Source organism: Bos javanicus, chromosome 5, assembly GCF_032452875.1.
Source record: "Bos javanicus breed banteng chromosome 5, ARS-OSU_banteng_1.0, whole genome shotgun sequence".
Lineage (NCBI taxonomy): Eukaryota > Metazoa > Chordata > Mammalia > Artiodactyla > Bovidae > Bos > Bos javanicus.
The window spans coordinates 104351664-104379010 of NC_083872.1; the positions used below are offsets into that span (position 1 = coordinate 104351664).

General features: G+C 49.1%; 3 protein-coding genes across 5 annotated transcripts; 2 read left to right on the forward strand and 1 right to left on the reverse strand.

The window, feature by feature from the left end:
• The first annotated feature begins 41 nt into the window (after positions 1-41).
• MRPL51 (mitochondrial ribosomal protein L51) lies at positions 42-1370 on the forward strand. The gene is made up of 3 exons (XM_061418148.1): positions 42-271; positions 352-462; positions 883-1370. The coding sequence occupies exons 1-3, from the start codon at positions 193-195 to the stop codon at positions 1077-1079; spliced, it is 387 nt and encodes a 128-aa protein (XP_061274132.1). The 5' UTR covers positions 42-192; the 3' UTR covers positions 1080-1370.
• A 2013-nt stretch (positions 1371-3383) lies between these two features.
• VAMP1 (vesicle associated membrane protein 1) lies at positions 3384-19410 on the forward strand. The gene is made up of 5 exons (XM_061418149.1): positions 3384-5572; positions 15645-15771; positions 15958-16116; positions 16831-16882; positions 17285-19410. Exons 1-5 carry the CDS (start codon positions 5550-5552, stop codon positions 17299-17301), a joined length of 378 nt encoding a protein of 125 aa, XP_061274133.1. The 5' UTR covers positions 3384-5549; the 3' UTR covers positions 17302-19410.
• TAPBPL (TAP binding protein like) lies at positions 19335-26969 on the reverse strand. 3 transcript variants are annotated; one of them, XM_061418143.1, is made up of 7 exons: positions 26422-26967; positions 25655-25870; positions 25232-25504; positions 23729-24067; positions 22235-22537; positions 20636-20725; positions 19335-20470 (listed from the first exon to the last, which is right to left on the reverse strand). In XM_061418143.1, exons 1-7 carry the CDS (start codon positions 26480-26482, stop codon positions 20427-20429), a joined length of 1326 nt encoding a protein of 441 aa, XP_061274127.1. In that variant the 5' UTR covers positions 26483-26967; the 3' UTR covers positions 19335-20426. The 3 variants fall into 3 exon arrangements, with proteins under 3 accessions (XP_061274127.1, XP_061274126.1, XP_061274128.1); XM_061418142.1 differs by having other exon boundaries at positions 25655-25873; positions 26422-26966; XM_061418144.1 differs by lacking the exons at positions 19335-20470; positions 20636-20725 and adding an exon at positions 20742-21711 and having other exon boundaries at positions 25655-25873; positions 26422-26969.
• Between the last annotated feature and the right edge of the window lie 378 nt (positions 26970-27347).

Below are 27347 nucleotides of genomic sequence, written 5' to 3' on the forward strand. Positions count from 1 at the left end.
CGGGGCTTGTGGTTGGGAAAGGTGGGGTTGGGGCGGGCCTTGAGCCCAGAGCTACCTGGGTAAAATCCAAGATGGTTGCCTGAAGTTAGTACCCGCGTGACCCCAGCGGAGAAGGTTCTGTTAGCTCCTGGAAGGTCACGTCTAACCCTCCCTCTAGTGCTCGTGCAGTCTTGCAGGGGAGAGACGAGAGCAATGGCAGGGAGCCTCTCTTGGGTGGCAGGCAGGCGCTTATGGGGCCTGGTGCCGCTGGCCTGCAGAAGTTTCTTTCTGGGTAAGTGGCTGATGTAGGACACCCCGAGAGCTGCTTCTCGTAAGCGGCTCAGATTCATTCTCTTTCTTTCCCATCCATAGGTGTTCCCAGATTGTTCCATGTAAGGGTCACCCTCCCGCCCCCCAAAGTGATTGATCGTTGGAACCAGAAGAGGGCGATGTTCGGGGTATATGACAATATCGGGATCCTGGGTAAGACTTGACTCCATGGTGCAGAATTTCAGAATGGCAGTTACGCTGTAACGACTGTTTTTTCACCTGTGTGGGAATGGTACCTTGTTGAATAGTAAGAACACTTATCTGGCAGTTTACCTGGCACTCTTCTGTGTCCCCTGCATGCATTTAACACATTTAATCCTCATAACCTTTCTCCTTTGCAGGTGAGGAACTTCAGGCACAGGGACGTTAGGTAGTTTTTACAAAGCTAATACGTGGCAGTGCCAGAATTTGTACCCCAAGCAGTCTTGCTCCAGAATCTGTGCTCTTTATACTGTAGCCTGACTGTCATGTCTGTAGGTGCTGCTGGGGGAAATGCAGCTGTTGGTGAGGGCTTAGCTGGTGGAGGTTGGGTTCTCTCCGACTGGGACTAATGCCTTCTGTCACATTACACAGGAAACTTTGAAAAACACCCCAAAGAATTGATCAAGGGCCCCTTGTGGCTTCGAGGCTGGAAGGGGAATGAACTGCAGCGTTGTATTCGAAAGAAGAGAATGGTAGGAAATCGGATGTTCATTGATGACCTGCACAACCTGAACAAACGCATCAGCTTTCTCTACAAACGCTTTAATCGACATGGGAAGCACCGGTAGAAGAAAAAGCTGGCAACTGTGGAAGAGGCATGTCTATCACCAGAGAGAAGGGAGAAGTACTTTTCCTTATGAGGAAGGGGATTTGAATGCTCTCAGTGATAATGCAGGACTCATTTGTAATCCATTATCCACAACTTTAGTTTCCTCTAGATGCTAGTTTTACTCATTCATGCAAGGAGGAAGTGGAACTCATCCCTAAGTCTTACAGTTTTACCTTTGGACTTCACCACTTGCCCTTGTAGTGTAGCCATACCTGTGGTGTTTAGAAAAATAAAAAAATCATTGTTGGCACTTTTGATGTTTGGCCCTTCATATATTGAAAGTGGTCATTTTAAATTGTCCCATAATGCCATGTTAAATATATTTTTAAAAACCTTTCTGCACTGGAATGGAATATCATAGAAAAATAATTATACTTTTACACCATTGTCGTCAAAATACTTACCGAGTACCTTTTCTGAGATGAGAACTCTAGGAAAAACAGTATAAAATATTCTCCCTCCATGCTTTTCTAGTTATGGGTATAAAGTTATAGTCTCATATGTACACTTTAATATATGAGGCCTTAAATACCATATGAGTGGTTCCTAAGCCTTATTGATCATCAGAATCTCTGCATAGTTTAACAGTTTAAAAAGTCTAGTCCCTGCCCCCAAAGATTGTGATCTTTAGAACTGAGCTGAGTCTTAAGAGTCTTTTTGGGTTTTGTGGGGGTTTTTTTTAATAATTAAAATATCCATCTATATAGGGAGATAGTTCAAAATTGTAAAATTACAGAAGAGTAAGGTGAAAAGTTTTCTTACAGCTGGGTTTTTTTTTGTGTGCTCTGTTTCAAGGCAATCATGCATGACGTTCTTTTTAGTCCTTCCGGATATTAATATATACTGTGCGTATACAGGCTTATCAATCTACCTACCTGTCTTCTTTCTGAAAAGCTGGATTCCATGCACATTAAGTTACGTTTTCACTTAATGTAACTTAGTTTTTTGTCCTCATGTTATATGCCGTAATGATTTAACCACATCCGTTTTGATGGACGTTTAGATTGTTTCTCAGGTGGTGCTGTGATAAAGAATCTGCCTGCCAATGCAGGAGACGCAGAAGATGGGAGTTCGATCCCTGGGTCAGGAAGATCCCTGGAATAGGAAATGGCAACCCACTCCAGTATTCTTGCCTAAAAAGTCCCACAGATAAAGGAGCCTGGCGGGCTCTAGTCCACAGGGTCTCAAAGAGTTGGATGTGACTGAGCCTGTATGCACAATAGTTTCTAGGCCTTTGCTTTGTCAAAGTATGTCTCCGCTGATTTTAGGGCATTCTCATTTTAACAGCCAGTTTATTTTAATGAGCTGTGTTTGGAAACCACTGATGTGGGTGATAAATAATCTAGATAAGAGAATGCTTTTGGCCTAATCAGGAGTGGCCCCATACAAAAGGATGGATTTTAGTAAGCAGAGAAAGAAGTAGAACATTGCCAGTGAGGAAGCGTGGTCGGTGGTACATGATGAGGGAACACAATTTGTTGGGAGATGGCTGGGTAGGTTTAGCTATAATGAACCTTAGTACGACGCTAGCTGCTTTTTTGTATTTTAGGTAACTTGCTCGGCTATAAATCAACTTAAATGTTTGACATTACTCAATTGAGAGGAGAAAAATATGCTACAGTTCCTAGAATTGTGTATTGATTAGGGTTAAATTGAGTGTCATCTGTGCCTAGTGTATGTGAAGTGAAAGAAATTGTGAAAGTGTTAGTCACTCAGTCGTGTTCAAATCTTTCTGACCACATGGACCATAGCCCACCAGGTTCTTCTGTCCATGGGATTTTCCAGGCAAGAAGACGAGTGGGTAACCATTACCTTCTCCAGGGGAGTCTTCCCATCCCAGGGATCAAACCTGGGTCTCCTGCAGTAGAGGCAGATTCTTTACTGTCTGAGCGACCAGGGAAGCCCAGTGTGTGAGGCTCTCAGTAAATATTTGCAAAATAAAATAAGGAAAGTATTTGATGTATTGTTTTTAAAGAAATATTTTATGTGGGTTATAAGCGCTATTTATGTTTCTTGGAAGGATGCTTTAGGTTGATATGAGTAGTATAGTATAGTATAGTTTGGGGAGGGGCAAATAGTATAGAAACTATTGATTAAGAACATGGCCTTTGGGGTTGGACAGATCTGGGCTTAAACTCAAGCTGTAACACTCTGTGGCCCTGGGCAAAGGAATTAACTTCTATGAGACTTAGTTTTTCTTAGTCTGTCTATTAGGAGCAGTGCAATACTTTTCTCATAGGGTTGTGTGAGGAATAAATGAAATTATGCACATAAAATATTTAACACAATTTGGCAAGTGTAAATGCTATGACAGTCCTCTGGAGTGTGTGTAGGGCTTTGGAAAAATGGAAGAAGACAATGGAAGACTTTTTAAGGTGTCCAAGCCTCTGAAGTCACGTGTTTGCTTTTTGATCTTGCTTGGTTTTATATGTCTCTGTGTCCATCTTTGGAGAAAGCAATGGCACCCCACTCCAGTACTCTTGCCTGGAAAATCCCGTGGACGGAGGAGCCTGGTAGGCTGCAGTCCGTGGGGTTGCTAAGAATCGGACACTACTGAGCGACTTCACTTTCACTTTTCACTTTCACGCATTGGAGAAGGAAATGGCAACCCACTCCAGTATTCTTGCCTGGAGAATCCCAGGGACAGAGGAACCTAGTGGGCTTCCGTCTATGGGGTTGCACAGAGTCGGACACGACTGAAGCGACATAGCAGCAGCAGCAGTGTCCATCTTCCCCATTGACTAGGGCTCATCCCCATTCAGGGCAGGGACTGTCTTGCACACATTTGTTCACTGTACTAGTCTCATATCTGGTCTCTTTGTATTCTGGCTCTTAGTAGACCCTTGGTAAATATCTGGAAGTCACACATTCAACAGCCATTTATTGAAGGGGACCAGTAGGTTCGAGGGATACAAAGGAAAAAAAAAACAACAACTGCATTTAAAGAATTCCTCCTAGTGCAGGAGGTAGACAAAGAAGCATAGTTATAGGGGGAGACAGGGAGGGAAAGGGATGACTGGGAGTTTGGGGATGGTAGATGCAAACTATTACACTTCAGGACATTTAGGATGGATAAACAACAAGGTCCTATTGTATAGCACACGGAACTATATCTAACCTGGGGTAAATCATAATGAAAAAGAATGTAAAAAAAAGAATGTGTATAACTGAATCACTTTGATGTACAGCAACTAGACTTCAATAAAACAGAGGGGGAAAAAGCATAATTGTAAAATCTGTTATGGCATTTAAAGCATGTTAATTACCTACTGTATAGGTACAGAGAAGAGGGCCCCTTACCTCATCCTAGGGGAGCAGGAATGAAGGCAGGGAAGGCTTTCTGGAGGAGGCAGTTAACAGATACGGTATGGAGGTTAGCCTGCTTTCCAGGCGGATGAAACTGAAACAAAGGTCAGAGGTGAGAAACAACCTGGCACATACGGGAAAGCTGTGACTGGCATTTGTTGGCAGAGCTAAGGAGAAATTGGGCAGGAGATGGAGGCCAGAGTCAGATTATGATGAAGACTAAAGAACTATTAAGGGGACTTCCCTGGTGATCCACTAGCTCCCAATGCAGCTCCACAGTCCCAATGCAGGGGTCTGGGGTTCAATCCCTGGTCGGGAAACTAGATCCCATGTGCTGCAACTAAGACCTGGCACAGTCAAATGAATAAGAATACTTTTTAAAAATAAAATATATTTAAAAAAAAAGAACCATTAAGACTTAACCTTTAGCAAAATGGTGCAACCATTTAGGAAAACTGGCACTTCCACAAAAAGTTACATAGAGAGTTACCGTATGACCCAGCAATTCTTCCCCTAGGTATACACCCAGGAGAACTGATAACATAGTCACACAAAAACTTGTTGACAAATGTTCACAGCAACATTATTCAGAATAGCCAGAAAGGAAACAACCCAAATCTCCATCAACTGACGAATGGATAAACAAAGTGGTCTATGCATATAATGAAATATTACTCAGCTATAAAAATGAATGAGGGGGCTTCCCTCATTAGTAAAGAATCCACTTGCCAATGCAGGGGACATGGGTTTGATCCCTGGGCCAAAAAGATCCCACTTGCTGCAGAGCAACTAAGCCTGGGTACCACAACTCCTGTGCTGGTGCTCTAGAGCCCATGTGCTGCAGCTACGGAAGCCTGCATGCCTGGAACTCGTGCTCCACAGTGAGAAGCCCGTGTGCAACTAGAGTGCAGCCCCTGATCACTGCAATTAGAGAAAAGCCTAAGCAGGGGTGAAGACCCAGCACAGCTGAAAATAGATACAATTATTAAAAAAAAAATGAGGTACTGCTATAACATGGAGGAACCTTGAAAGATGAAAGAAGCACGTCATAAAGGCTACATATTATATAGTTCCATTTATGTGAAGTGTTCAGAATAGGCAGATCACAAGAGACAAAAGGTAGATGAGTTGTTGCCAGGGGATGAGGTAAGGAGTGAGGGATGGGAGATGACTACCAATAGGTATGCGGGTTCTTTTTGGGTTGATGTAAGTGTTCTGGAATTAGTAGTGATAACTGCACAACTTTATACTAAAAATCGTATGATTGTATACTAAATGTGTAGGTTCATATGGTACATGAATCTTATTTCATTTTTTGGCTAAATTAAGCTTTCTTTAAAAAAAATACCAGAGTAATACATGCATATATTGTTAATCAAAAAGGAAAGTTATATGACAAAAACAGCAATCTCCTGCCTTACCCATCTTCCAGACTAGCTTCCCAGAATGAGATGCTTTTACTTTTTTGAACTATTCTGGTATTTGTCATCATAATTTGAAATAAAATGCCCTCCTGCTCTTCATGGTTTAGCAGCTTTAGATGTCTATTAGCTTCCTGTTTTGAAAGATGAAGGTTTAATTCTCTGTGATGATCTTAGTCGATATAGAAAAGGGAAGTTAAGTAATTCAGCTCCTATTTATAATTTTAAAAACCCTAAGAACAGAAGGATGGACATTTCCTTAATTTGGTAAAGGTGACATCCTGGAGATCCATGCCAGATATTGAGTGGATATATATTCCCTTAAGAGTGGGCTTCCCAGGTAGCTCAGTGGTAACAAACCCATCTGCAATGCAGGAGACAAGGATTCCCTCCCTGGATCGGAAAGACCCCCTGGAGGAGGAAATGGCAGCCCACTCCAGTGTTCTTGCCTGGAGAATCCCATGGACAGAGGAGCCTGGCAGGCTACAGTCAATGGAGTTGCAAAGAGTCAGACATGACTTAGTGACTAAACAATTCCCTTATGATCAGCAACAAGACTAGAATGCCCTCTATTGCTGCTGTACTTTAACTTAGTACTGAAGGTCCTAGTTAGTGTTATACAAAGAAAAAAAAGAAGGGAGGGAGGAAAGGAGGAAAGAACAGAGGAGGGAACGAATTAAATGGATGTGAGAATCGGAACAAAAGAGCAAACTGCTCATATACAATTTGTACAATCTTCCTCTTTTATTTTTTTTTCAATTTTCCTCTTTAAAACTTCCAGCTGAGTGGAAAAACACAATGAGATTTAAAACATGATATCATTTATGTAAATTAAAAATATACACATGGAAGACAGTACCCATTTTGCAAAAACACAAAATTATAAATATCAGATAATTTATAATGCTGTCTATGGCTGGGAAGGGGAATAAGGAAAAAGAGAACAAAAAACCAAAATCTTTTTATGCATACATAGAGATCATGTGTCATGAACTGAAGAGTAGGATTATCTCTGCCTTCTGTACCTAAAGGTCCTGCAGAAAAAACAATGTTCTATTTTTGTCTTCAGGGTGGTTCATGGTCTAAGAAACACTTGGATTTGTTTACTCCTGTTGGTTTTTAAACTCACCAGTATTCATAACAAATCAATCCCTTCTGGTATTTTTATCACGTGTATGTGATATAGTACAAAATTTGTTGATTGTTTTGGGAATCCAACACATGTACTAGTTCAAGACAGGTGTATGAGTGTTCTGGGATTGCTGTATACAAAGTACCATTAGGCCGGAGCTTAAACAACAGAAATGTATCCACTTGCAGTTCCTAAGGCTAGAAGTCTTGAGACTAGGCATCACCAGGGTTGTGTGGGTTAATCTATTCCCTGCCTCTCTCCTGGCCTCTAGTGGTTTGTTGGCTGTATCTGGTGTTCTTTGGCTTATAGACATAACACACAGGTAACTATCTGAATGTGAACAAGGCATTCTCCCCATGCATATCTCTCCAAGCTTTCCCACTCTATGACAGCAGTCATAGTGGAGTAGGGGCCCATTTTACACCAATATGACCTCATCTCAATTAATTATCTCTGCAACAACCTGGGTCCAAATAAGGTCACATTCTAAGATCTGAGTGTTAGGACTTCCACATAAGAATTTTGGGGAGGATGCAATTCAACACATAACTCTAGCCTTGAGTCTCCCCAAGGCATTCTTATGCTTTTCTTTTAAAAATAATTTTTATTATTTGTTTATTTTTGGCTGTGCTGGGTCTCTGTTGCTGGGCAGGCTTCTCTGTAGTTTCGGTGCTCCAGCTTCTCACTTCAGTGGCATCTCTTGTTCCAGAGCACAGGCTCCAGAGCTCAGGCTCAGTAGTGGTAACACACCAGCTTAGCTGCTCTGAGGGATGAGGAATCAAACTCGAATCTCCTGCATTGGCAGGTGGGTTCTTATGCGCTGGACCTCCAGGGAAGTCCCTCTCCCTCTCTCTGTCTTCTTGAAATCTTTTAGGATCTTCTCTTTTCCCCTAATATTCTGAGATTTCACAAAGCTATTATCTTGACCTGATTCTTTTCCTTTCACCATGCTAGGCACATGGTGTACTATTTAATCCAGAAAGACTTGTTCAATTCAGGTTTTTTTCCCTTGTATTTCTTTTGTAGTATTTCTCCCTCATATCCTGTTTTCTCTTTGCAGAAGGCCTATTAATCAGATGTTGAACTATTTGGCTTGATTTTCTAATTTTCTTACTTCCTGTCTCCATCTTTGTTGGCTCTTGCTTCTGGTTCTTTGTTCCTTATTTGTTTCCAATTTTTGACCATGATTTATTTTTCTTGGAACTGTATCTGTGGAAATTCCCCAAGGCCTAGATTGAAGATAAGCTCATCCAGAGAGAGGACTTGCGTTGCTACAGCCGGTGCTTGGTGGCACTGTCGACCTGGAAATATTTTAAGTTCTTGCTATTTTGTTTTTAGGACCAATAAGGAATTCAGACAGAAAAACCACAGCATTGATTCTAAAGTGTCTGCATATATTTATAACTGTGTTTTTTGATAATTTTATTTATCATTTATTTTTGGCTGTGCTGGGTCTTTGTTGCTGCACAGGCTTTTTCTCTAGTTGTGGGAAGCGGGGGCTACTCTCTAGTTGCGGTGTGTTGGCTTCTCACTGTGGTGGCTTCTCTTGTTGCAGAGCACGGGCTCTAGGGTGCTTGGGCTTTAGCAGCTGTGGCACGTGGGCTCCGTAGTTGCGGTTACCGGGCTCTAGAGCACAGGCTCAGTAGTTGTGGCACACAAGAGTAGCTGCTCCGTGTCATGTGGGATCTTCCCAGATGAGGGATGGAACCCATGTCTCCTGCACTGGAAGATATATTCTTTACTGGTGAGCCACCGGGGAAGCCCTGTCTGCATATATTTAAAAGAAAAAAGAATAGTTCTCTAGTAGCTACCTAGGTTTCAGATGAGCAGATTTTCTATGTAGTCCCATAAGGGCAGTTCAGATATTAGCATATTTTAAATTCACTCTCAGGTGAGGATATAGTCCTTTGGGGTTCTGACTTTATGGTAGGGCCTTCCATTAGATCTCCAACTCTTCGGAGGCCCTGGGTTCTGTCTCCTATGCCACAGTGGCACCCTATGAGGCCACCATGCCTAAATTAAATGTTTAAGCAAATGCCCTCAAGGCAAAACAAGCTTCAGTGCCCAGTTATCTCTCCAGGCACCAGTGTTCACTTAGTCTTTTGGTCCTTAAATAGTCTACTTTCTTGCCAGTTTACATAAATGCCTTTTTAAAATGATCTTTTAGGCAAAGGATCTAGAATAGCTAAACCAACTTTGGAGAAGCACAATAAAATGGGAGAAATAATTCTACTTGATGTTAAGGCTTACTGTTGCTACAATAATTAAGACAGTGTGTCATCGGCAGAAGGACAGACACATAGATCAATGGAACCAGATAGAAAACCCAGAAACAGACCTTCACAAATACGCCCAGCTGGTTTTCCTTTGTCTTTTTTGGTGGCTCTGTGTGGCTTGTGGGCTCTTCCCCAGCCAGGGATTGAGTCTGAGCTTGCAGCAGTGAAAGTGCTGAATCCCAACCACAGGGCAGCCAGGGAATTCCCAGCCCAACTGATTTTTGCCAAAGATGCAAAAGCAGTTTAATGGAGGAAGGGTTTCTTTTTCAACAAACTGTCCTGGAGCAATTGGACATCCATTGAAAAAAAAAAGGAACCCTGACCTAAATGTCATACCTCATACAGCAATTAACTCGAAATGGATTATGAAACAAAATTATCTAACTCTTGGAAAATAAAATAGGAGAAAAGTATGAGACTCTAGGGCTAGGCAAAGTGTGACACAGAAAGTGATGCATTAAAGGACAAGTTCATAAATTGGATCTTAACAAAATTGAAAATGTTTACTCTATGAAAGTTCCAGTTAAGGGGATGAAAAGACAAAAGAGAGACTGGGAGAAACTATTTAGTTGACAAAGTACTTTATCTGGAATATTTAAAGAATTCTTAAAACTCGAAGGCAAAAAAATAAACAACCCAATTAAAAAATAGGCAAAAGACATGAATAGATCTTTCAACAAAGAGGATATATAAGATGGCAAATGAACACATTAAGATATATTCAACATCATTAGCCTTTGCTACTGCTACTAAGTTGCTTCAGTCATGTCCGACTCTTTGCGATCCCATAGACGGCAGCCGGCCAGGCTCCCCCGTCCCTGGGATTCTCCAGGCAAGAACACTGGAGGGGGTTGCCATTTCCTTCTCCAATGCATGAAAGTGAAAAGTGAAAGTGAAGTCGCTCAGTCGTGTCCAACTCTTCGTGACCCCATGGACTGCAGCCTACCAGGCTCCTCCGCCCATGGGATTTTCCAGGCAAGAGTACTGGAGTGGGTTGCCTTCTCCAGTACTTCTCCGAAATGCTGATGAGGATGTGGAAAAACTGGATTCTTCATATGTTGCTGGTGGGATTCTAAAATGGTACAGCCATTCTGAAAAACAGTTTGGCAGTTTCTTACAAAACTAAACATGTATTTACTTTACCACCCAGCAGTTGCACTCTTGGGCATTTATCTCAGAGCAATGAAAATTTATGTTCATGCACACCTGCACATGGGCAGCACTAGTGGTAAAGAACCTGCCTACCAATGCAGGAGACATTAGAAACTCAGGTTTGATCCCTAGGTTGGGAAGATCCACTGGAGGAGGGCATGGCAATCCACTCCAGTATTCTTGCTTGGAGAATCCTGTGGACAGAGGAGCTTGTCGGGCTACAGTCCATAGGGTCACAGAGTTGGATACAACTGGCATGACTTGGCACGATGCATGGCACAAATCTGCACATGAATGTTCATGGCAGCTTTATCTGTAATAAGCCTAAACTGGAACCTCTCTGTATTTTTTTTTGTTGTTGTTCAACCTCATATGAATCTGGTGGGCATATTTAGCCATTCGTGCTGTCAGGACCAATTCCTTCCATTCTATTTGTCTTGAAGGGTTTATAATTTGTTTTCAATTTTTACAAATTCTCATTTCGATGTAGTTTCAGAAGGGGGATGGAATAAACACATATGATCAATGCATTATGTTTCTAATTGTTTAACGTTTTTAAGTAGGGTTGTGACATTTGGGTAGATCACCCTGGTGGTTTCTTAGAGGATGGTTATAACTAAGGGGCAAGATGAAACAGGAAGATACTATATTTCATTAATTTTAAGAGGCCACTTGGCACTTTTTTTTCATTTGAACATATAAATTGGGATGTTTGACTATAACTATTAGCCAGAACAGTCATACTGTATTTGTCATACTGGCTCATAAGAATCAAAATTTGCCAAATAGGTGTCTGAGGCTTGGAAGAAAATTCCAGAGACAGAAAAGGAACATTCCTTTAAGAAATGCTGCATCACCAAAGCCCTTGATGGCATGCACAGAGGACTACATTGTGTGGAAATCATACACATCTGAGTCAAAAAAATGAATCATAAAATTTGCTGTCTGTGAGATTTCAGGAACACTGTTACTGTGTTACTCTTTTCTGTTTTCCTTTTTATGTTTTTCCATGGGAATGAAGTATGATAAAAACCTATACCTATAGAAACCTACACTTTCAATAAATATAAAATAAAAAATCGAAGTGATAAGAAAGCATTATGTCACAGTTTATTTGTTACCTTTTTACTCATCGGGACATAAAGTAATAGTTTTACAACTGATGGCATCCAGGTATGAGAGAATAATCTGAAGTGGGACAGGGAGACGAGGGAAGAGAATACTTGAAATACTAGGAAGGAGAACTTGGTGAATTGTTAGAGGACAGGTGAAAATGAACGGGAAGGAAATCTAAGATAGTTTTCAGGTCTCTGGTTTGGGTAACTGAGTCGACGTGGTAAACTACCTGGGATGGATAGGAGGCGCAGAGGGAAGGGGGAGTCAAATTTACGTTGTATGAAGGGGCTTGTTGGTTGTGTAAATCGGATGACAGGAGCTCTGATATTTACTTTGGCCCCGGGAGCCTGCGGCTTTGCCTTGATGGATTCAGCCTCCTCAGAGCTGTCTGTCAAAAGCAGGGAGATGAGGTGGAGATCGGCAGGGTGCGGGTACCTGGGCCCTGCCTAGATCGCCGAACACCCGCAGCTCCCAGGGCTCGGGAGTCCTGGTTTGGGAGAGCCGGGGGCCCGCCCATTGCTGTTGGAGAAAGCTGCGTGATTGGCTGGAGACGGGCCGTGGGCGGGCCCAGACGCGGGGAACTGCTCAGCGATTGGCTGGGAGGCACCAAAAAAAGGTCCAATTCAAACTACTGGAGCCGCCTTTCCAGAGGGTTGGCGCCGAGTTCCACCCAACCCCTTCGCTTAGTTAGACAGATAAGCAAGCCAGAGTTGTAGTTGGTCAGATCGTCTCTGTGCAGCGCCTTTCCAGAGTCAGAATGAGAAGAGAGCTGTGATTGGCCAATTTTCAGGGGCGGGCACTCTAGGCCTTGTCCGGCCTTCGCTTCGGGGACTAGCGCCCGTTCTGGGCATGGATTGGGCTGCAGGGTTGTCAGCTTGATCTGGGGGGCGTGGCCAGCACTGATAAAGACTGGGGCCGGCGCGGCAACTGCAGTAAGTTCCACCGCAGTTAGAGCTCCGGTGGGCAGCCAGAGGCGGAGCTCGGAGGTGCGGGCGGCTTCACCGCAGCGTTTCCCGATCGGGTGTCTAGCCGCAGACTCCAGAGAGGAAACGGTCCTCTCATTCTTCTCTCGGTGACATGTGAGTTGACTCTGATGTGGGGGGCGCGACACCTTGTTGCCAGCTCTCACCCCAGCGCCGGACTCTGCGGGACCGAAAATGGCGCATTGCAGCAGCTGCGGCGGCGCGGGGAACCACCGCCGCGCGCCGCCCCCGGGCCGGGCCACCCCCCCGGGAGGGGAGACAGCACCCCATTCCTGCACCAGCCGCAGCCGGCACCGCACGGGCGCGGCCGGGGCGCGGGGGTCCCACATTCACTGCCCCCTCTCCTCTCGCCTGCGAGACTCCTCAGTCGGGTCTCCGGCGAAGGTGGGGCGTGGAGACACCCGAGAGGGGCTCCAGGCTCTTTCTTGTCACTGATCAAGGCGGTACTTAGGGCTTCTGGAAGGACAGTCATGGGTGCACCTGCCAGTTAGCTGCTTGGGTTGCTCTGCAGCGTCTGCACTTGTGTACACCCCTCAACCCGATCGCGATGAGCAGCCCCCTCTTGGTAGTGAGCAAAGCTTCAGAAACTTGTCTGCCAGTTCTCTGGTGAGCAGCTCACAAGGACTCCAGGGGCAGTGGTAGGCAATTCCGAGCAGCCATTCATCCCAAGGCCACCCATAGAGGAGGTGTTTTCCTGTCAGTGAGTCTTAGCCAAGTATTTGGAAGAGAAATAGAGCTGAGGACCACTCCCGCACCTCCACCTTCCCTTAACACATTAGGTTTAGTCTCTAATAATCAATTTAGTCATCTAGTCATGGTCATCCCTGTCTCAAGATCCTAAGGGAGAACTATAGCTAGACAAGTGGAAGAACTTCCCGTTCTTGCCCAGAGTCCTGGCCTGGTCCAAGACGTATTCATATTGCTTCTCTTGGTGACAAAAAAAAAAAGGGGGGGGGGGAGATGTACTTATGTTACATAAGGCTTATAACTAGCCTTGGATATGTTACTCCTGCGTGTTCCCAACTCCCAACAAGTAGTAAGTGAAATGGTCCCTTCCAAAGCTTTCTAACTATTTGTATTTGATTTCTACAGTTTTAGCTGTATATGGTAGTTTACGTGTTTTGGCCAAGCCCTAGGATGCTCTGTGTTTTCATTTTGGGCAGGGGGAGCCTTCTCCGCTGACTGTTCCCAGTAGCATCCATGTGGGATGAAGGAAGGAGGTGAGGAAAGCATGGTGACTAGAAGGGTGTCACGAGGTCTCTGACCTTAATCTTGTCATTGGTGCCACCAGCCTGGACCACTTCCAAGACCAAACACCGGCTGCTTCCTACTCACTGAATTTTCCACTTTCATCAGAGAATTAGATTGCTTAGCTCAGTAGCAGCAGAGGAGTCTAGTGGCTTCCAGAGCTCTGTATCTTTACTTTGCCTCTTTTGTGCCTTAAAGGGAAATGGGAAAACAATTCTTTTAACTGGGATAAGTCAGGTGTCATCTGCTAGAATAGCCTTTCTGAGGGGTTATTCTCTGTCTCTTTAGACTGAAATTTACGTAGAGAGGAGGAACTTCTGGGTATTAGTTCTACTGTGAATAGTCAAGGCTTTTCCTTTTTGGCGACTTTGTGATGTTTTATCCGTAGTACATTTACTCTTGGACTGCTCTGATGAGGTGTGCTTTGTGAGATTCTGCTTCTGTTTGAGGAGTTCTTATAATTTCTCTTCTCCATCAAATTTGAGCAATTTCTCTCCTACCTGTGAGTTCTTCCTTGGCAGAGAATAGCTCACGCCTCAGGTTAGACTTCTGAAAATTCTTTAGGGCATGAATTTAGCTTCCATGTGTTGGGAGACATGGAGAGGGATTTATTTGGAGGACTCCATGCTTGATGGGGCTTCCTTGGTGGCTCAGATGGTAAAGAATCTGCCTGCAATGCAGGGGACCTGGGTTCGATCCCTGATTTGGGAAGATTCCCTGGAGAAAGGAATGGCAACCCATTCCAGTATTCTTGCCTGGGAAATCCCATGGAGAGAGAAGCCTGGAGGGCTACAATCCATGGGGTTGCAAAGAGTTGGACACAACTGAGTGACTAACACTTTTTTCATGCTAGATTATTCCCCCACCCTAAGGCTAAGGGAGAAAGAGAATGGTCTGTATATATTCAGTGTAAACCAAGATTTCTCTTTGGGACATAAAGAACTAGGAGAGTCTCCTAGACTTGATGCCAAATCTAGAACAAGAAGGGACAGAATGTCCCTGATGCCTATATATTGAAGACTGTGTCCAGTATTTTTGTTTTCTGCCTAGGCTCTTGGAACAGTCTCACAATTAACACAATTGGTTTGGGCCCCGCTTCTATCTAAGTGAACCCCCAACCTTCTCTGCCAAAAAATGAAGCAAGCAAACAGTTCTGACTCACTCCAACTACAGAGGCCTTTGGTGATTCTCCAAGTCGTCCTACAGTGGCCACGACACACTATAATCACTACGTGAAAAATACCAATAACTGACTCCCCTTCAGCAGAGACTGTCCACTTGGCCTTTATTTTTATATTCAGCCTTTGCAAAAAAAAAAAAAAAAAAAGAGCTGTTAATCTGTACGCTTGTCCTGAGTGCTTGCTCCGTCACTCAGTCATGTCTGACTCTTTGCGACCCCATGGACTGTAGCCCACCAGGCTCCTCTGTCCATGGAATTTTCCAGGCAAGGCTACTGGAGTGGGTTGCCATTTCCTTCTCCAAAGCTTGTCCTGAAGGTTTAGTTTTTTTGCGTATAATTCTCCTAACCTGGATTGGAGTTTTCCAGGTTGACTTCTGGGAGGCAGAGAAATGACAGTCAGGATACGGCTGGCCCATTTGTCCCTGTAGCCGTCGTGCCAGAGTATGCGTTTGAGTTTGGGTCAGAGGACAGCCCAGACGAGAGCTCTTGACGCCACCCTCCACCCAGGGTGTCGCTGGGCCCCATCAGTTGCAAGATCTTTTGTTTTTTTGCCTTGCGTCTGTATCGTATCTCCCCACTTGGCATTGCCAAGGAGCTAGACCCCTGCTGTTTTCGAATAACCTTATTATCGCCACCACCTTGGTGCTGCGGGGCGAGAATGCACGGGATTCCTTTCTTGTCTCACGCACTCTGTGCCCTTCTCCCCAAAGGTCTGCTCCAGCTCAGCCACCCACTGAAGGGGCAGAAGGGGCTGCCCCAGGTGGGGGTCCCCCTGGCCCTCCTCCTAATATGACCAGTAACAGACGACTACAGCAGACCCAGGCACAAGTGGAGGAGGTAGGTGGATAGCTTTTTCTCCGAGGGTTTCCAAATCATGGGAGTCTGGAAACTTCTCTTTATGTAGAGGGGCAGCTAACGGCTCTGGGAGGCAGGGCACCCTGTAGAGTTAGGCAGGGCAGCCTCGGGGTGCTCTCCCCAGCTCTGGGGGAGCTTAGCCGCTCTGTGTTCCCATGCCCTGCTCAGGTGGTGGACATCATGCGTGTAAACGTGGACAAGGTCCTGGAGAGGGACCAGAAGCTGTCAGAGCTGGATGACCGAGCCGACGCTCTGCAGGCGGGTGCATCACAATTTGAGAGCAGCGCTGCCAAGCTAAAGAGGAAGTACTGGTGGAAAAACTGCAAGGTGAGTGTTCCTGTCCCCTCCCTGTTATTTTCCTGGGTCTCAACGCACAGGAGGCAGGAAAACCCTTAGGTTCCACATTCTCTGTGGAATGTGGAATGGTTCCACATCCTCTGCTGGCGCCTCTCTTGAGAGGAAATCTGGATCGCCGCTTTCTTAAGCTGCATTACCCAAGCTAGCCACCAGGGTACGCTAGAGCACTCAGAACCACTCACTGGGGGCCCTGGAGACCTTAAGGAGTTTGGAGGGGTTAGTCAAGCTGCTTTTTCCTGGAGGACCCGTGCAAACCCTTCCGAAGACACACCAATGTCGACACAATGGCTGGGATAGATACATATTTAAACACCTGCAGCTCTTGGGGAATGAGCTGAACACTTTATGATGAACAATGAACCTGATGACTAAAGGTTCAAAGTTGGCGTCTCCTCTGGTGTTCCTTTGAAAGCCTCCAGGCTACAGGAAGAGGGGAAAAGGAGAAGGCTGCAGATGCTCTGATGTTTTCGAGAAGTTCCAGCTGTGGTGGAGGGGTTACTATCTGATGGGGTAGTGGGGTGGTGCACAGGGTGGGGTTGGAAGGCTTCCAGCTATCCTGGGGGCTGTGTGGCTTCTTCCACTGTTCCCCAGGACTGGGGCAGTGCTGCGCTCATGTCCCCAGCCCGGGCCTCCTTCCCTCCTTCCCCAAACCCAAGGGCTCACTCTTTGTCCATGTTCCCCCAGATGATGATCATGCTGGGAGCCATCTGCGCCATCATCGTGGTAGTTATTGTAAGTAAGTATCGCTGAGGTTGCTGGTGGGGTGAAGAGGTGGGAAGGTCCCGGAGTCTCCTCCCAGCCCTGCCTGCCTGCCTGCCTGGGGAGTGGGGCTGCTCTGACTGAGGTACGGAGATCAGATCGCTGCCAGGGCGGCGGGGAGGGTCATCATTGGGTGCGGGAGGGCAGGAGGGGCTTCCTGGATGGACACGCCTTCCCTCTGCAGGACTGTGGGGGACGGTGGTCCCTCCTGGTTCTGAGGAGGTGGGGTTGTGCTCTTTTGTCACAGGCATGGGTGGAGGGTGCCCGTGGGGGTGGGACACCTGCGGCCACCCCTGGTGTCTAGTAACCTGATGTCATGTGCCCTCTTGTCTCCCGTCTCTCTCTTTGCCATCTGGGACCTCCCAATTCCTGTGTCCAGTCTACTTTTTTGCTTGAGAACATGCCACCCCCGTCCCTGTTCCCCCCAGCCGTCTGAACTCATGTCCCTCTCTCCCTCCGTCTCTCCCTGGCACTCCCCCATCTGCCGTCCTCCATCCCAGCCCCGCTTCGCCATCGCCCACTCCTCCTTTGTTGCTTTCATTTGCACTTGGTCCTGTGACACCGGAAATGCTGCTCATGGTGCAGTCTTGAGGTAACTGCCTGGTAAACAACAGCGGGCATCTCCTTCCTCCCCTCTCACGCTCTCTCAAGTTCCCCCAAAGGGTTGGAGGCAGAGGGCCTAGGAAGGGGCGGAGCTGAGGTGACCTGCCCAAGAAAGGGCCAGGACTAGGGGGAGGAGAAGAGGCTTATGCTCGTGGTGTTGCCTGGAAAAGCCAGGCCAGGCCGCTGGCAGGAGCAGGCTGGGGACAGCTGGGAGAATGTCCCTCACCTGGAGTCCTTCTCCTGGGCCAGGCCTTGCAGGGGAGCCTGGACCGGGTCTGCAGTCCAGCCTGGGCCTGGTGCAGGATGCCTTAAGAAAGTCAAGCCTGTTTTGCAGAGGGATGTCCCATCCGTTAGTCTTAAGATTTTCTGTCTTCAGGGATCTTACCACCTTTTACTTTGTCCTCCAGCGACCTGGAGGACACATATTCATAGCGAAAAAATGCCAGGACTCCCGTTCCCATTCTAGAAGCAGTTCCGCCAGCTCATATCTGGATGGGGCGCTCGTCCATGTTTTCTACACCATTCTGTGTTGTTCATGAGGGCATCAAATAATTTCATTTAGCCAGAGTTTGAGACTCACTGAATTTTACTGGCATAGATAAAGAGAGGATGCCTGTGGGTTATAGAGACACAGCAAGTCCAGGGCCTAACCCGAAAAATAACAAGCCTGGAGGAAGTCACTTCTCACCCTCTCGTTCTGAGGTTCCTGTTGCTCCTTCCTGTTGATGGAGGAGGATGAGGGGCTGGAGGTGAGAAGCCCTGGACCCTTGGGGAGTCCTTACCCCCCTATACTCCCCCAGTGAACTTGCTAAAGAAAAGGGGGGCCCGGCCGTGCTCTGAGTGCTGAGGGAGCCCAGTGCCTGCAGCGACCCAGCCCCGGGGTTGAGGTGGATGTCAACAGACAGGCCTGCTTGTGGGTCCTGTGCCGCCTCGGGGCCTCCCCACCCAGAGTGGCCTCTGTTCTTGCTGCAGTTCGTTCCCATCCCAGAGCACCCTGTGCACCTGGACTCCGCGCTCCCTCCTCCGCTCCCCACTTCTCTGTGTGGTTTGTGGCACAGACAGTGGGACCCGAGGACGGGGTTGCTCGGCCTGTCTCAGGGGCTGGGGCTGGGCTCAGGAAAGGGCATCGAGTGGGCCAGACCGGGTGTGAGGGGCGGAGGGCCCACCTGGTCCCCTCATGCGTCCCGTCCAGCCAGCGGGAGGCGGCAGGGGGCCAGGCTGGGCTGGCTGGCCCTCCATGCAGTAGCATTTCACGACGCACAACCCTCCTGCCTCTCCCTCCGCCCCGACCCCCCTTCCCCTCGTCCTGCCCCAGGGTGGGACGGAAGAGCTGGACGAAGGCAGTCAATGTGCCCTCCTCACGGCCCCCCTCGAAGGCCTCCACTCTCCCCTGGGCTCCCCTTGCCTGATGCAGGGGGTCACCGCTGGAGAAGAACCACCACTGGCCTCGATGTGTCCCAAGCCTGGAGCAAACCCGCCCTCCTGGGCCGCCCCATCACAGGAAATCACTTCTGGGTTCTGCCCCGTCTGTCCCAGAGGTAGTTGGCTCAGTGCTTCTGGGGACGCAGCCCTTCTACGCTCCTTCTCACCCCGCCTGTCCCCTCTTTTGTGTCTTCGCTGTCCTCACCCCCGCACCCCACACCCATGTGCATAAGCACATATGCAACTGAGCCCGGGGCTCGGCGGCCACGTGAAGCTGAGGCCCCACAGCCCCTCCTCGGTTTGCCATGAGACGGTGTGGGGTCTCCGCTGTGTGTCTGTCATCACCTCTCTGTCTTTTTTCCTAACCTCACTCTCCTCCATGTACGGAATAATAACAGATGTACTTCCACCAAAGGCATGTATTCACCAATTTCCTGTATTCTGAACAAAGGCCAAAAAATACAGCTTCCTACCACTAAAGCGAGTCGGCTGTTGTTTGGGCTGGAGTGACCTCGGCGGGGTGGAGGGTGGTGTTTCTCTTTGGTTCCCTTCCCACGGTGCTTTGGGCCGGAAGGATGGCTGACATGTGCCATCACCCTCGAGATGAAAGGTCTGGGTGTTGGCAGGGGACGTGGTCTCCGCTCTCAGCCTTCATGCCTGATGCCACCCGGCAGCTCTTCCAGGTGTGAGTGACAGGAACCCGTGGCAGGAAGCTGAGTGCAGACACCTGCAGGTCTTCTCAGACAGCTGCCGCCATCTCCCCCTAGGTCCTGGGCCAGACGCTCTGCTCCCCACGACCCTCACGCACAGCCGTCTGCTGTCAAGTCCAGTGTACTGACCAGACCCGTTTGAGAAATGACTAAAAGGAGCAATCTCTCCCCTGCAGCTGAGGGGGTGAGGGGCATGTAGAGTCCTAAAATGTCCAGCAGCCATCCAAAGGGGCAGGAGCTTAACCACAGCTCAGGGTTACACAGAGCAGCTGAGACGGGGCCCTGGGGGCCACCTCTGAGGGTCTCTGTTTCACATCTCGGACACTTGGCAGGTAGAGTAGCAAGGCTGGGAGGCGGGGCCCCGAGTGGGGAAAGAGGGAAGTGGAGAAGCTTTGCTTCCGAGGACACTCAGCGCTTTTATTTGGACATAGTTCGGTGACTGTGTGTTCGTCCAGTTCCCACCCTGTCCCACTGTCCTTCCCCTGCTCCTTTCTGAATTTTTTTTTCTGGCATCTTTTCCAGCCCCACACCTCCACCTCCAAGCTGGCTCAGGTCTCAAGCTCCACCCAGACCTCTGCCTTCTTGCCACCCTGCCACCTCTCCACGCTCTCTCCCTTGGTATATCGGCCCAGGGCGTGCAATGAAGGAGGGCAGGGGCCTGTAGAAATCCAGAGTCAGTGATCCATGCCTTCTTTTTAGCTTTCTTGGGGCCTTTTGGAGTCTGGGATTCGGCTCAGAGTCCTTCTGGGAGAATGTGAATCTCTTACATTTAAGGCAGGAGAGCGGCTACCCAGAGTGCCTTGAGGTTTTGGGAGACCTTGGTGAGGTAGCTAGGAGGAAACAGGAGGGAACAAGGTTGCTGTCAGTGGGGTAACTCCAAGAGCTGGAACTGGGCTGGCTTTATTCCTGGTCTGGGCGTGGCGGTGTTCAGAGCATCTGATCTCTAAGTGAGGGCGGTCAGGGATAGAACCCATGGTGTCCAGGCGCTTTCTTACCTTGGCGTCTCTGCAGCCCCAGGAACAGCAAGGTCAGGACGAAGAGGATGCTGGCCAGAAGGACTCCCAGGGCTGACTTCTGCTCTGCAACTGACAGAGGCGTGGAGGGAAATCAGTGGCAAGAATCCTCCTGAACCCTCGCCCACAGCGTGTGCACGCAGGAAGGAGAGCGTGCTGTGTGTGTGTGTATGTGCCTGGCCGAGGAGCTCCAATCAGCTGCTCCTCTGCCCTCAGCCAGGGACCAGGCACATGGGGTGCTGGGACCTGCTGGGGGTGGTTGTCCGCCTGTTACTCCACACAATCCTCCACCTCTTCCCACTTTGTGACAACAGTTTTCCAAACTGTCTTACAAGAGAGATTTAGTTTAGATTAGCAGTTGACCCTGATGCTGGGAAAGATTGAGGGCAGGAGGAGAAGGGGGGCGACCGAGGATGAGATGGCTGGATGGCATCACCGACTCAATGGACATTGAGTTTGAGCAAGCTCCGGGAGTTGGTGATGGACAGGGAAGCCTGGTGTGCTGTACTCCGTGGGGTCGCAAAAGAGTCGGACAGGACTGAGCAACTAAACAAAGTTGCTGACAGTTAAACTGCAATTTTGTAAATAACTGGGGAGTGATGTAAGCTGAGGCAAAATCCCATAAACTTTAGGGAAGCTTATGGCCTCGCAAGCCACCAAGTAATGCATTTCAAGTTGCAAACTCTGCATGGCATAAGACTTTTCCATGCAACATTGTAAAGCAATTTTCCTCTAGTTAAAAAATAAAAGTATCAATGTTCAAAAAATAAACTTTTCAATATCCGCCAAACATTAAAAACAAAAAAGACCTTTTGATGACATTCTGTGGCCTCAGGATAAAGTTCAGCTGGAGGCCTGTTATTTGCCCACCAATAGCAGCAGGGGGGTTAAAGCTGTAGAGAAATCAGGCGACCTATTGTTCACGTTTTCCGTTTTACCATTTTCTAGGCAGACAACCTTGACTGGACATCTGTAAGTGCCGTTGCGTCTGTGCGCTATGTCGCTTTAGTTGTGTCCGACTCTTTGCGATCCTCTGGACTGTAGTCCGTTACTCATCTCTAAAATGGAAGGTGTGAGAATGTGTGCTGGCCCACATCTGAGTGCTCAGTGCAGGGCTGGCTCAGTCCTGAATAAATACAAGCACCGCTCAAGCTTCGTGACCACAGCCCCCTTCCCCCCACACCCTTGCCCCTAGCCATGCGGCTCCCCCGGTTCTTTCAGGCTATTCTATAATGAGGCTGTCACACGTGCGTTCCTTCTGTCCTGGTGTTCCTGGCCCTCTGAGCCTCGCAGGCCTCCCCCTACCCCCTGGGTGGGTCATCTGCCCTGATGGCCTAGTCTGTCCCTCCAGCTCCTCGAGGGCAGGATGAGGAACTGCTCAGCCCTGGTCTCCAGCTCTCAGCAGTGCCTGGTACCCCAGGATCCAGGGGATAATAAAAGATTCGGGGAACATGTGGTTGGACTTCTGAAGGCCCCCACCTTGGGAAAGCAGCAGCTGAGACCGTAGGAAGCAGAACTAGGTCGGAGGACAGGAGCCCTGAGCCCAGGTGTAGAGGTGGGGAAAGTAGGGCAGTCCCATACCTGGTGGGGCAACCCAGGCATGGACCCCCAGGGGTTCCTCCAGGGAGACGTGGGTGACCTGGCAGGTGTAAGTGGCTCCCGTAGAGCCAGGCTCCACCGTCAGGGAGGAGGAGATACTGTAGGTGCCAGCTGGGCTCTGCCGGAGGCTGGAGAGGGAGGCGCCAGAGACAGGGGCTGGGGAGCCACCCTGTTCCTCCCGGGTCCAGGTCACAGACACATCCAGTGGGTAGTAGCCAGCAACATTGCAGATGAGGGTGGCTGGTGGGGCTTCGTTCAGCAAGCTCAGTTGTACTTTGGGGGAAGCTGGAAGAAAGGAGGAGCGATCAAATCCCACAGGGATCACAGGACAGCAGAGGAGCCTGGAGCCTTCTCCTCCTGCTGAGCATGATAGCAGGTTGTGGGGATGGAGGGTTTCTACTCAGTGAGGTGCGGGGTGCATCCTGGAGGCAGGACATAAAGGGGCATGATTCCCACAGGTCACTGAAAAACAACAGCAAAACCAACTAGAGGTTGGCTTGCTTCTTAACATCACCATCAGCCAGTGATTTTAAACAGTCGTGTAAGGTGACGTAAGAAAGTTGCTCAGTCGTGTCCGACTCTTTGCAACTCCATGGACTATACAGTCCATGGAATTCTCCAGGCCAGAATATTATTGGAGTGAGTAGCCTATCCCTTCTCTAGCAGATCTTCCCGAACCAGGAATCGAGCTGGGGGCTCTTGTGTTGAAGGTGGATTCTTTACCAGCTGAGCTACAAGGGAAGCTTTAAAACAGTCCTCCCAGTGCGGGACGGGGGCCCTCTCTGGTGGGTCAGTGGTAAAGAATCCACCTGCCAATGCAGGAGACACGGGTTCAATTTCTAGTTTGGAAAGATCCCCCGTGCCACGAAGCAACTAAGCCCATGAGCCACAACTAGTGAGCTTGTGCTCTAGAGCCTGGGAACCACAACTTCTGAGCCACAAGCTGCTACTACTGGACTCGCATGCCCTGGAGCCTGGGCTCTGCAACAAGAGAAGCCACCACAAAGACAGACCTGTGGAGGGCAACTAGAGGGAAGTCCAGGGACCCAGCACAGCCATCAGTGATAAATAAAAGAAACAAAATTAAAAAAATAAATAAAAAGAAAAACAATTCTTCACGTCAGGACTGCTCCCACAGCCCCTCCTTGGTTTGCTGCTGCTCCTCCTTAGAACGTGGTCCAGAAGGACTGGGGTGACCGGAGATAGGCAGCTGGGGCAGGGCAGCAGGGTCTTGGCCGGGACATTTCTCAGTGGAATTATTCTAGAGCCTGATGGGAAACTGAATGGAATTCTCTGAGAGCCTGATGGGAAACTCAATCTGATGCCATCCGTGCTTCTAGGACAGAGAAGCCAGTCAGGTTGTGGGATTGCAGTCTGCCTCTCAGCAAAGTGCCCTTGTGTTTGATCCCATTCCGGAAAACACTCTCATAGGCATATTCCTTTTCCTCTCTGCAGGGTCACTGACCCTGGCCTCACCTTGGATGTAGAGCTGGATGACCTGTTGAGCTCGGAACAGGGAGGTGGTGATCTGGCAGATGTAGGCCCCCTCATCCTGTAGAGTGAGGCTGGGTAGCGTGAGGGAGGCATCTCCAGCTGTGAGCAGCTGCTCAGGCTCCAGGGTAGCACCCTCCCGCTTGGCCTGCCCCTGCCCCATGGTCCAGTGGTATACCAGCCGGCCACTGCCCTTATGCTGCAGCCGCCACTCCACGCTGGTAACGTCCAAGCCAGGTGCCACGGAGTAACCACAGTGTAGGGAGGCTGTGGACCCCAGCAGGAAATTTAGGGATGGCGTCTGTGTGGTCACCTGGAACTCCACTGTGGGAGAAAGTGAAACGTATTAGTCACTTAGTCGTGTCCGACTCTTTGCAACCCCATGGACTATGAGCCTGCCAGACTCCTCTGTCCATGGGATTCTCCAGGCAAGAATACTGGAGTAGGTTGCCATTCCCTTCTCCGGGGGATCTTCCTGACCCAGGAATCAAACCCTGGTCTCCTGCATTGCAGGTGGATTCTTTACCATCTGAGCCACCGGGGAGTAAGAGGGGTGATTGTGGGCTGCTCCCTCCTTGAGGCCACCTGACCCCTGAGCTGTAGCACGCCTGGGGCGTGTTGAGAGACACCACGCACACGTGGTACTCTTCACCATTTTGTACCCCCTGCACAATCTGATGAAAGTTATGGACCAGACAAATTACACATACGAAAGTATGGGTTACCATGGACCCTCAGGTATGAAGGAACTCCTGGAACAGCCAGCAAAGCTTTGGGAAGCCTGGTTCTTCCACTTACTGGCTCTGTGACCTACGGCAAGCCACTCAGTGTTGCCATGTTCATGTGCTTAGGGCAAGGCTGACGAGAAGACTAAAGAAGTCAGAGTTTAAAAAAGCACACAGTGGTGAAATCTGAGCCAAACATGCTGAACTTCAGTCTAATGAAAAAAAAGACAAATCCAAGTGGTGGGACATCTACAAGATAGCAGCCAGGATTCAGAAACATCCAGGGGGACTTCCCTGGTGGTCCAGTGGGTAAGACTCCACACTCCCAATGCAGGAGGTCTGGGTTCGATCCCTGGTTGGGGAACTAGATCCTACATGCTGCAACTAAGACCTGGCACAGCCAAATAAATAAATTAAAAGAGAGAGATAATGAACAAATTCTGTGGGCCTGTGTTCCACTCTCATCTTGAAGCACTAGATCAGGCTAGCTGCTCCCTGGGAGAAACTAGTACTCAGCTCACTAAGGCAGCTGTGGACAGCACAAGTGGATAGAGCATCACATGTCTTATGTCCTCAGGTCACCCGACTAGGTGAAAATCATCCCCCTTTGGGGTCTTTGGGAAGAACAGACTGAGGCCTTGGGAACCCCCTGAGATGACCAATGTGCATGGAGGTGGTCTTGTCCCCTCCCTTCTCCTACTATTCCCCTATCTCTACCCCTTTAAAAAAAATCAAAACTTTCTGCTGCTTTTCGTTTTCTCACCTGCAGTCCGCACAGTCCCCTGGGGGCTCAGGGGCAGTTTCAGCGTGGGATGCAAGACAGTCTCATTCTCAGCATCCTCAAGAGTCTTCATCACCATGGAGACACCTGGTCCCCCTCCAGATACCTGCACGTTGGTGATGAACCAGGCTGCCATCTCCACAGTGGCCTCTGGCCTGGCCTGGAGGAAATAGCGGGAGATCTCACAGGTCACCTCCTTCCCACTGCAGTCAGCGTGGAGCAGGGCCTCGGCCTGGGGAATCTGTACCAGGTTCACTGTGGAGAGAAGAGGGCAGCACAGATATGGAGCTGGGTAGAGAATACCTGGGCTGATGGGAAGCCGGTGTGGGTGAGCCTACTTGGGAACCAGACTTAGGAACTGGAGGGAGCCCAGAAGGACTGGGGCACAGGGTGGAGGGCTTGTACCTGAGGCCTCGAAAGTAATGAGTGAGTTGTCCTTGGTCAGTGTATCCACTTGGAAGTCCGTGAGGCCTTCCAGGGAGCCATCGTCCGGCACTGGTACCTGCCTCAGCACCAGCACGGCCTTCACCATGTTCTCACTGCTGGCGAACCCTCCATGGTGCCCACCTTCTTCCATCAGGAAGCAGTCCAGGACCACGTCCACCACCTGCCATTGCCTTTCTGCTGCAGGGAACAGGCTGGTGTGAGCACCCTGTTGCCCAGAAAGTTACTCCTATATTTACTCCCTGCCCGAAACTGCCAAGTCATCAAGGGTTAATCTTCTTGATCCCTAGCTCCTTTCCTGTTTTACCCTGAACCAGATTTATGAAACTCTTATTTCCAACAATCCATGAAAAGCTCTCTCTTCCGTTAAAGGAATTCTCAGCAAAAGGAAATGAATGAGCAAAGCTGCATTGGGAGAGAAGACGAGCCTGGTTGTTGGACGTTAACAGCCTCTCAACTTCCCAGTTAGTCCCCAGGGTCTGTTGCTTTTGCGGTATAACCGAGAAGGCCCCTAGATCCTTGGTTTGGCCCTTTCCACTGAGTTCTCAGCCTCCCTCCGAGCAAAATTGGTTCTCACCGTTACTAGCCGCGGAACCTTCCACCTGTTGGGCTTAGAGGGCGCTTGGAAGCCATCCCCGGCCCCTTACTCTCTCTGGGACCTCGGTGAGGGTGACTACCTGATGCTTCTTGAGCCCAACGCACCCTACCAGCCTGTCCACCCGACTCACCGACGTTCGCCGCCCCGGAGAAAGCCAAGCAGAGCAGTAGGCACCACCCCTCGGCGCCCATGGGGGCTGCTCTCGGGCCCTCCTCCCCCGCCGCCCTTCTTCAGTCCCCCCGCTGGCCAGGGGTCGGCTGGAGAAGGGGCTTCAAACACCCCTGCCTGGTCGGCCGCCTGGCGCCGTCAGTCTTCTCCGTCTACTTGGCTTTCGCTTTCACTTTGAGAAAGCGTTATCACGGCTGCCTTAGCCGCTGGCTGAAGCCGTTGGAGCCAGAGTCTGGTCACTATTCTTCCTTTTCACCTTCTCGCCCGCAAAAGAAATCCCCTGGTGATTTCAGGACCTGACTCTGCTGCGTGCGCCCCTTTGCCCTTTTGTTTCCGATCAGCCCCAAGAAAGTGTAGACAGAGTACGGGAACGGAGGCAGATTGGAGGAAGGAAGGGACTGATGACAGACGAAGGCTCCCCAGTAGCTGGGACCTTCTCCCACTTCCCTTCACCTGCCAGCCCCGCCACTACCCCCGGGGGCCCCAGCGCGTCTGCGCCGAAGAAAGCTCCGCCCTCAGATCGTGGGGTGGGCGTGGCCTGCGCTCAGGGTGGGCGGGTCCGCTCGCAGGTTGGGCGGATCTGCGCGGGGAAGTGGGCGTGGCCTGTGTTGGGAGCCTGAGTTCAGAGCCGGAGAGCTATGCACTCTGTGTTTTGTAGCTTTATTTCGCCAGGTTTCTGCAATGGCACCCCACTCCAGTACTCTTGCCTGGAAAATTCCATGGACAGAGGAGCCTGGTAGGCTGCAGTCCATGGGGTCGCGAAGAGTCGGACACGACTGAGCGACTTCCCTTTCACTTTCCACTTTCATGCACTGGAGAAGGAAATGGCAACCCACTCCAGTGTTCTTGCCTGGAGGATCCCAGGGACGGGGGAATATGCTGGGCTTC